This window comes from Piliocolobus tephrosceles, chromosome 4 (assembly GCF_002776525.5).
Source record: "Piliocolobus tephrosceles isolate RC106 chromosome 4, ASM277652v3, whole genome shotgun sequence".
Lineage (NCBI taxonomy): Eukaryota > Metazoa > Chordata > Mammalia > Primates > Cercopithecidae > Piliocolobus > Piliocolobus tephrosceles.
In genome coordinates, this window is record NC_045437.1 from 155,975,864 (window position 1) to 155,986,043 (window position 10,180).

Consider the following 10,180-nt stretch of genomic DNA (forward strand, 5'->3'; position numbering starts at 1 on the left):
CCGCAGCCAAGCGTGTAGCAACCCCCACACTCGCCTAGCTGCAACTCCCTCCTCCCTGAAATCCTTCCTTTTTATTCCGGTTTCCAGAGCACGCCTCCAGGCTTCGACGGCACCACGCTGGGACGTAAGTGCCGAGGGCCGCGGCGTCTGACGTCATGGCGTAGAGCCTAGCAACAGCGCAGGCTCCCAGCCGAGTCCGTTATGGCCGCTGTCGTCCTGAAGAGGATGAAGGGGCCAGAACAAGCGAAACTGCTGCCCGGGTCGGCCATCCAAGCCCTTGCGGGGTTGGCGCGGCCGCTGGTCTTGGCGCTCCTGCTTGTGTCCGCTGCTCTATCCAGTGGTAAAGGGGGCGCGGCGGCCGTGCGGGCTTAGCAAGGCTGGGAGGGCTCGGGGGCAGGCCAGGAGACAGGCCGGGCCAGGGAAAGGGCGCTTCCGAGTGTCGGGAGCAGACGGCGGTGTCTGGTTGGGGCAGGGTCTCGGCGGGCCTGAGAAAGGAGAGTATGGTGTCTGAAGGGGTCCAAGGTGGTAGGGTCTCCAAGGGGCCTGAGCAGTGGGGTCCCTGAGAGATGCAGGGACCCTGGGAGCAGGGAGCAGGATGTGTAGATGGGCGGGAAGGGAGGAGTGGTGTCGGCGCCCAGAGATTGATGAAGAATGGGCTGCCACAGGAATGGCGGTGGTGGGGTCTCCAAAATTTCTTGGATCGGAAAGTTAGGAGACTCTAGAAGAGAGAGTAGCGACAGGGGCTGAGGAGATGGCCGGGGCTGGGGGTGTAGTGTCTGGAAAGGGTCCTGAGATTGGGGGACTCAGGAATCTTGCAGGACCAAGGAAAGGTGGGGGTTTTCCAGAATGGGAGAGGTCAGTGGTAAAGACCGAGGCGGACAGGGGCAGTAATCCAGTGACTGGACTGAGCCAATGGAATATTTCCGAGAGGGAAAGTGAAAGGGAAAGAGCTGTCTTCGGGTACTGGTGCATATTTGAGGCCTGGGAGGTTCTGGTGTTGGATAAAGATTCAGAGTACTGGGGCGTTGGGCCTCTGAAGGCTTGGGAGGCAGAGAGGAGTTTGGGGACAAGGGAGATCATGATTCCTCTTCCCTGTGTTCTGAGTTAACCAGGATAACCCTGCCTCATTTTAATGGATCTGTAGGATTTGATTGATAAAAGATTTCATTTCTTGCAAATGTTGCACGGTGAAATCAAGAGATTGAAGGTTTTTATTGAGAAATTAGGAAATCTGTAAACCAGTGCCTGATACTTGGTGGGAAAAATCCACTAATAAGAACTTGTAAGGATTAAACGGTATTTTGTTTAGTAGTTCCATTTTTCTTTCAGGCCAAGACACAATCCTGCGTTTCTCCCTAAAAGCTGAATTTTCAGCTGCAAAACAGTATGACCTGGTGTAGTGTTTTCTTTCTTGCCAACAGGACCTGTCCAGCCCTACACTCCTCTGCTACAGTACTGTGGGTACATACTTATGTTTCCTCAGCAACATTTCAGTGTTGCTAACTGGACGCCCTCTCAGAAGTCTTTGCAGTCTCTGAGGAAGGATTGCTGTCCATTTCCCAAGGCCCTTTCATCATTAGTGAAATGTAATGAGGATTTCCCTGGTTGATGCAGATGTTTCCATTCCTAAAGAACTTAAGTAGCTTGTTTTGGCCATTTAATCATCTAAGAAAAATGAAAGACAGACGTTTATATTTCCTGCTGGAATGCTTAAGGGATACATATCTGGCAACTGTAGTTTCAGAAACAGCTTTTTTCCCCTAAGAGGTGGTTGAAAATTGGGCAAGCAGTGAGGCAGAATGTGGAGTGTTAAGTGTCCTTTAGTCTTTACTTTTATTTGTTAGAGACCTATAAATATTGTTCTAACTATACTGAGTCATTTTAGAGAATCTTTATCCTTTAAATTAAGTCTTTACATATACCAGTTTAAAATGTCATAAATTCAAATGATTCTGTCCTGAAAAGAACCTAAATGAAAATGAACATACATGGTTTTAATAAGCGAGCAGCTCCAGTGCACTAGTGTAGCTTGGGATATAAGTATTTTTTGTAAATATACCTTATAATTTCAAAGTAATCATTCCTATAGTAAGAAAATTAGTCTAGAATGTGTTGAGTTCCAAATTTCAAGTGACTTTACAAAGGTAGATTGTAAACCACATTAGATTTATTTAAATTTGTTCCATATTAGGTTTTAAAAAATGTCAATGCTTGGTTATATGCTTGTCAGTCTGTAAGAATTTTTGTTTTATGTTTTTGTTTTGATAAAGTCTGAAAAATTAACATAAGCAGTTCAGATCACTGGGTGATTAACTCTTGGTCATGCCATTTCAAAAATGCCTGCTTCTCTACATTTGCCATTATATTGTCCCCAGATGATCATCTAAACTGAATGTATAATGCATTTCATTTTTAAGGCATTGTTTCTCAAACCATTGTGTGAATGAGTTCTCGGGGGTCCTCTACATTCTTCGGTTTAATACATGCCGATATAGTTTTATTTTAGGGCAGTTTTTAAAAAGGGACCAGTGGAAGGGGAGAATGAAATTTAGAAAGGTGTTTTTTTTTTGAGTCTGTTGCCAGGCTGGAGTGCAGTGGCACGATCTCGGCTCATTGCAACCTCCACCTCCCGGGTTCAAGTGATTCTGCTGCCTCAGCCTCCTGAGTAGCTGGGACTACAGGTGTATGCCACACCTGGCTAGTTTTGTATTTTTAGTAGAGACGGGGTTTCATCGTGTTAGCCAGGGTGGTCTCCATCTCCTGACCTCGTGATCTGCCCGCTTTGGCCTCCCATAGTGCTGGAATTACAGGCCTGAGCCACCGTGCCCAGCCTTTTTTGTTTGTTTGAGATATGGTTTTGCTCTGTCGCTGAGGCTGGAGTGCAGTGGCACAAACTTGGCCCACTGCAACCTCTGCTTCCTGGGCTCAAGTAGTCCTCCCACTTCAGCCCCCTGAATAGCTGGGACCACAGGTGCCTGCCATTGTGCCCAGCTAATTTTTGTATTTTTGTAGAGATGGGGTTTTGCCGTGTTGGCCAGGCTGGTCTTGAACTCCTGAGCATAAGCGATCCGCCTGCCTCGGCCTCCCAAAGTGTTGGGGTTACAGGTGTGAGCCACCGTGTCCGGCCTAAGCTGTATTTTTAAAATGTCAAACTTCAACTACAGAGGTAATATCAATTAGGAAAGGGAAGATTTAGAAGTCTTATTTATATGCTCGTAGAAAGTCAACAGTTAAATCCATAAAGTCAGAGTTGTACCTTTGTTCTGAATACTCTTTATATCTGACTGAATCAACTTCTCTGATGTGAAGGAGAGGAGTTCGAGGAATTTGATAGCCTTTGTGTTACATGTTTCAGATCAATTATTTGTTTTTTCTTGTGCTGTATTTGTGTATTACTTTCAAGATTTTACTGCTTGACTAATACATATTCTGCTCTTACTTGGTGCTAGGTATTGGAGTTAAACAATGAATAGGGTGATATTGGAGGTATCCTTAGAAGAATGAGTGGCATTTTGCTGGGAACCATGGGATGGCCTCTTGAGGGAGTGCAGTAGGTGCATAGATACTATGTGGGATATGGTGTGGGATTTGTGGTGAGATTTATGGTGAGAGTTGAATCAAGAGCATATTTAATAAATATTGAGTGCCTGCTGTCTATTAAGTAGGTAATGGGGATAGAACTGTTAGGGAGATTAGTAAGATAATGAGAGTGAGGTAATGGGGGCCAGATCATGTAGGATCTTGAAGGCTATTATAAAAACTTTCCCTTTTGAGAGAAATGGATGGCCCTGGAGGTTCTTAAGTACAGGAGTAACATTCGGTTTTTACAGAATGACTCTGGCTCCTGTGTTGAGTATAGACAGTAGAGGTTAGGGTGGAAGCAGGCAGATTAATTAGGAGGCTATTGTAATAATCCATGTAAGATAATGGTTACTTGGACCAGGCAGGAGCAGTGGAGGGTGAAAAGCCCTTAAATGCTGCATTTGTTAGAATAACAGATTGGATGTGGGATGTTAAAAAAATGACAACTCCAAGGTTTTTAGTTTTAGTAACTAGATGTAGTTGCCATTAATCGAGATGGAGACTAGGTAGAACCTAAGTTTTTTTTTTTTTTTTTGGTTTTTTAAGTGGGTCATAGGAATTTATTTAAACTTTTTATTTTGAGATAATTATAGATTCACTTGCAGTTGTAAGAAATAATATAGAGATCCTGCATATCCCCTACCCAGTTTTCCTAATAGTAACATCTTTCAAAACAATAGTGCAGTATCATGACCAGGATATTAACATTGGTACAGTCAAAATATGGGGCATTACCATCACCATAAGGGCATCTCAGATTGCCCTTACAAAGCCACCCCACTTCCCTCCTACCTCACCCGTCCTGAACTCCTGGCAACCACAAATTATCCATTTGTATAAGTTGGTAATTTTGAAAATCTTACATAAATGGAATCATACAGTATGTAACTTTTGGGATTGACTCTTTTCACTCAGCATAATTCTCTGAAGATCCACCCAGGTTGTTGCACGTGTCAATAGTTTGTTCCTTTTTAAATTTTAATTTAATTTAAAAAATTTTTATTGTTATTATTATTACTTGACACAGAGTCTTGCTCTGTTGCCCAGGCTGGAGTGCAGTAGCGCTATCTCAGCTCACTGCAACCTCCACCTCCTGGATTCAAGCAGTTCTCCTGTCTCAGCCTCCTGAGTAGCTGGGATCATAGGTGCACACCACCACACCTGGCTAATTTTTGTATTTTTAGTAGAGATGAAGTTTCACCATGTTGGCCAGGCTAGTCTCGAACTCCTGACCTTGTGATCCACCCACCTCAGCCTCCCAAAGTGCCCGGATTACAGGTGTGAGCCACTGGTCCTGATGGTTTGTTCCTTTACATTGCTGAGTAATATTCTATGGTATAGATAGACTACACTTTGTTTATCTGTTGAAGGATGCCTGATTGTTTCCAGTTTTTGGCTATTAAGAATAAAGCTTCTATAAATGTGTTTGTGCCACTGCACTTCAGCCTGGGTGACAAAGTGAGACCCTGTCTCAAAAAAATAATAAAATAAACTTTCTGTGGATATCATATAGTTGAGTCTGCCAATCTCTGTTTTTTAACTGATGTATTTAGGTCATTTATATTTAATGCACTGTGGATATGTTAGGGATGAAGTCTGCCATTTTATTTTTTGTCTTTAACCTGGGATATATGAGGTAAAAAGAAAAACCCAAGGAAGTCACCACCATGTTGTTTCACATATCCTGAGGTCTCTAACGGTTCTACCCAGTTCTTTCCAACTTTCAGAGTGTTCTTGTGTTATTTTATACATAATGTCTAGAGCTTTTAGTTGTTATTAGTGGGAGAAATAAGAAAGAGTGTGTTTGTCTTCCTGAAAGCCAGCCAGAATTCATTTTGAACATATTAATGTCAATGTCAGACATCCAAGAGGCGATGTCAAGTAGGTGGTTGGATTTATGAGTCTAGAATTCTGGTGGTTCTTGGAAGTTCTTTTAATTTTTCTCAGAAAAGTTAGGAAGTGATGTCATCAGTTGAAAATGAGGGTAACAGAGAAGACATTTGAAGTTTGTGGATAGAGGAAAATGTGATTGGTGTCCTAAGAGAGTAGAAGGGTAAGTGGACTAGGAAAATATAATTGCCAACAATTTTAATTGCCAACAACTTTAAATGTATACCTGAATCTTTGGTGTTGAATTTAAAATGAAATGAAAACAGTAGCATGGTTGTATATTTTTTCCAGCCATGTTCAGCTGCTGGGTGCAGATGTGAGTAGTCAGCTTGATTTATTAATAAATAGGGATGAGTGTAGTCTCACCAAGTGAATGGGTCAAAGTGGACAAAGGGGAAGGGAATTGACGATGGATGTAAGAGAGTGGTTATAAAGCAATTATAATAGCTGACACAGAATTGAATCTGAATAAAGAGATAAGAGAGTGTACTGGGCAAGGTTTGGTGGTGACCGTAAAGGAATGAAGAGGATTAGAGGGTTGGAGGTGTTGATGGATTGAGAATACCAGGGAATGAACTGGAAGGATAGGAGGTCATGTCAGCAAGTAGAATTCAAGAAATTGAGATTATGGAAGAGTGTGATAATAGATAATGACTCTGGGAGTGAGTGGCTGAGGTAAAGAGGAGGGGCTAGGTCATGAGAAGAGAGGAGGTCAAAGATTTTGAAATCAAGGCAGGAGTACTTTTCTTAGATAGAGTGAACTCTAGAGCCAGGAGCTAAAGATCATTAAGAATTAGGGGGCATGACCTTGGAGTTGGTGGATGAAAGTAAATTAGTGGATGATAGCTTAAGATAAGAGAATCAAAGCTGGAGGCATTTAGGGAGGAGAATGGGAGAATGGTCTGAAAAGGGCAATGAGGAGGAGAGCTGTGCCTCCTCGAGACTCAGTGGTACAAGGATGTGGGAGAAAAAACAGGTATTACTTAAACGGGCTGAAGGGAAAATGTGTCCTTAAGGGAGAGTCAGGTTTCAGTAATAACAAGAAAGTGAAGGGTGAAAGAAGGGATTTGCTGATGACTGTGAATTCTGTACTGCTTGGTGGAAATTTCTTTATAATCATTCCTCCCCTCGCAGCGTGTGTCCTTTAAAGGTGCTCACCCATAGCAAAACTGTTCTTTTAAAAGTTTAGTTAGTTGGCTCTCAGTTATTTCAATTTTAAATTTTATTTTAAAACATGTTTTTTGTACTTTGGCAGGAAAATTAAATGTATCAGAAAACAATAATTTATAAATTCCTGAATTATAACTAAGTTGAAGTGATAAATGCAAAAATTATTTTCAGAAATTCCTGTTAGTAGTTTTCTGAGTAATGTACTCAGTTGTAGGTCCTGTTTATTTCTCTTTTCTTCAGTAAAAAATTTCAAGGAACTCAATTATTGAAAATGTTTTAAGAGTTTTACTGTAATCCCAGCACTTTGGGAGGCCAAGCGGGGAGGATTTCTTGAGCCCTGGAATTCGAGATCAGCCTGGACAACATGGCGAGATGCTGTCTCAAAAAAAAAAAAAGAAAAAAATTGCATGTGACATTGGACAAATATATGAAAAATAAAAAAGCTGGGCAGGGTGGCATGTGCCTGTGGTCCCAGCTACATGAGGGGCTTGAACCCAGGAGGTCGAGGCTACAGTGAGCTATGTTTGTGCTGCTGTATTTCAGCCTGGGCAACAAAGTGAGACCCTGTCCAAAAAAAAAAAGGGGGGGGTGGGCGTGGGAAAGAGTTTTACTAATTTATTGGGTTTTTTTTTGTTTGTTTGTTTTGTTTTGTTTTTTTGAGACGGAGTTTTGCTTTGTTGCCCAGACTGGAGTGCAGTGGGGCTGTCTGGGCTCACTGCAAGCTCCGCCTCCTGGGTTCACGCCATTCTCCTGCCTCAACTTCTGGAGTAGCTGGGACTACAGGCGCCCGCCACCACGCCCTGCTAATTTTTTGTATTTTTAAGTAGAGACGGGATTTCACCATGTTAACCAGGAATGATCTCGATCTCCTGACCTGGTGATCCGCCCACCTCGATCTCCTAAAGTGCGGGGATTACAGGCGTGAGCCACCGTGCCTGGCCTGTTTTTTTTTTTTGTTTTTTTGTTGTTTACTAACTTACTACATTATTTTTCTGAGATCCTCTGTTCATTACAGTTGACACCAGCTATTTCTTTTTTTTCTACACAAAATAGATGTCAACTGTGATACACAAACCAGAGTGTATTCACATGAAGAAAGGATTGTCTGTTGGATTGTTAACTTGTGTGAATGCACGTTTGTGAAAGCACTAGAATGACTTGGTTTAATCTTACCCCTATAAAATATTTTAGTTTAATGTGATAGACTTTAAAAATATTGTCTGAGGCCGAGCACGGTGGCTCACGCTTGTAATCCCAGCACTTTGGGAGGCCGAGGCGGGCGGATCACGAGGTCAGGAGATCGAGACCAGCCTGGCCAACACTGTGAAACCCCATCTCCACAAAAAATACAAAAAATTAGCCGGGAGTGGTGTCAGGCGTGTGTAGTCCCAGCTACTCGGGAGGCTGAGACAGGAGAATGGCGTGAACCCGGGAGGTGGAGCTTGCAGTGAGCCGAGTTTGGGCCACTGCACTCCAGCCTGGGTGACAGAGCAAGACTATGTCTCAAAACAAATAAACAAACAAACAAATATATATATAGTCTGAATATGTTTAGATCTCACATGACAGAGGTTTTTTTTTTCTTTGTTTTTTCTTTTTCTTTTTCTTTTTTTTTAGTGTAGTAGAGATCCTTGAAGTTTTTCAACAGATACTACCTTAGATTATAAATTAGAGGCAGAGATTCCTCTGTTGAATCTTCCTCTGTTGACTCTTCTTGATAGAATAATAATAAGAATTCTTCTTACGTAAAGAATTTTACCTTTAGTAAACTATGCTGAGTAGGTAGCAGCACAGGGAAATAAGAATGTGTGTGTATTTGGTGACATTTCCCATACCTACATGTCTTCTCCCATCTTTAAAATAGTCTAGTTGTCCCTTAGCTCTCAGGGATTATAGGCGTGAGCCACTGTGCCTGGCTAAAAACATAATGGATTCATGGTTTACAATTTTTGGTTCAGAAATAATATTGTGATGAACATTTCTGTGCTGTTACCAGTTTGCTGGATTACATGAGGCACAAGAGACATCTATAGGGCAAGATACATCACATTGAGTGTGAGGGTACATGTTGGCACCGAACAGTCCCAGAGCTGAATAGTTAAGCCTTTTAAAATACTTAAAGCATCCAGTTTCAGATGCTTCTCCTTTAGAAGTTTTTTCTTCATTGTAAGGATCCTTCTTTTTTTTTTTTTTTTTTTTTAATTTAGGAGAGGGAGTCCTCTAGTTCAAGTATCACTTAGAATTACTGTCTACAGCTTGCTTTTAGCTTCCTCTGAATTTGTTATATTGTGTTGAAAATATTTAGGTCCAAACTCCATATCTTTTCTTGGACCTACTTGAGTGAGAATCAGCCATTTACTACTGTTCTGTTCTAGGGATCAGGTAGAGTCTGGGCAAGATAACTGAAGTCCACACCCTTCATGAAATGAAAACAGCGGGGATGGGTGATGTATGTGGACTTTGCCACCGTGACCTAAAGTCAGACCTTTTTCTTTTCTTTTGGTGGCAGGCTGTATAATGCAGTAGGTCTTTTGTGCCACTTAAGTTGTTAGGATCTAGCAAAGCAGTTATCTGAAGAATAACTGACTAAGAAGAAATGTAACTGATTGCTGGCTATTGAGACTTAATAACTAGTTTTCGAGAAAGTTATAGGAATTTAGCAGAGAGAAATGCTTAGTGTAAAATTTGGGTAAATATGCTTTTAGCTTGGTGGAGATAAAGTTGGAGATTTCAGTTTAATATTCTTTGTTTCAGTTGTATCACGGACTGATTCACCGAGCCCAACTGTACTCAACTCAGATATTTCTACCCCAAATGTGAATGCTTTAACACATGAAAACCAAACCAAACCTTCTATTTCCCAAATTAGTACCACCCTCCCTCCCACAACGAGTACCGAGAAAAGTGGAGGAGCATCTGTGGCCCCTCATCCCTCACCTACTCCCCTGTCTCAAGAGGAAGCTGATAACAATGAAGATCCTAGTATGGAGGAGGAGGATCTTCTCATGCTGAACAGTTCTCCATCCACAGCCAAAGACACTCTAGACAATGGCGATTATGGAGAACCAGATTATGACTGGACCACGGGCCCCAGGGACGACGACGAGTCTGATGACACCTTGGAAGAAAACAGGGGTTACATGGAAATTGAACAGTCAGTGAAATCTTTTAAGATGCCATCCTCAAATATAGAAGAGGAAGACAGCCATTTCTTTTTTCATCTTATTATTTTTGCTTTTTGCATTGCTGTTGTTTACATTACATATCACAACAAAAGGAAGGTAAGTTTGGGATTTTTTTAGCCCTTTATTTCAGTCATAATGCTTTTGATGATTCATGGTTCTTTCTTTTTTTTTTTTTGCAAAAAAATGTGTAGTGGGTTTCACTCTGTCACCCAAGCTGGAGTACAGTGGCACAATCACAGCTCACTGGAGCCTCCACCTGCTAGGCTTAAGTAATTATCTTGCCTCAGCCTCTCGAGTAGGTGGGACTACAGATGCACACTACCACACCTGACTAATTTTTAAAAATTATTAAA

General features: G+C 41.8%; 1 protein-coding gene across 1 annotated transcript; it reads left to right on the forward strand.

Moving 5' to 3' along the window:
• C4H5orf15 (chromosome 4 C5orf15 homolog) lies at window positions 1-9,951 on the forward strand. The gene is made up of 2 exons (XM_026449488.1): window positions 1-340; window positions 9,397-9,951. Exons 1-2 carry the CDS (start codon window positions 202-204, stop codon window positions 9,942-9,944), a joined length of 687 nt encoding a protein of 228 aa, XP_026305273.1. The 5' UTR covers window positions 1-201; the 3' UTR covers window positions 9,945-9,951.
• The last annotated feature ends 229 nt before the right edge of the window (window positions 9,952-10,180 follow it).

Coding starts and splice junctions, on each gene's coding strand:
- C4H5orf15 (XM_026449488.1), top strand. CDS start 202: ATGGCCGCTGTCGTCCTGAAGAGGATGAAGGGGCCAGAACAAGCGAAA. Junction 341..9,396: donor GTCCGCTGCTCTATCCAGTG/GTAAAGGGGGCG, acceptor TCTTTGTTTCAG/TTGTATCACGGACTGATTCA.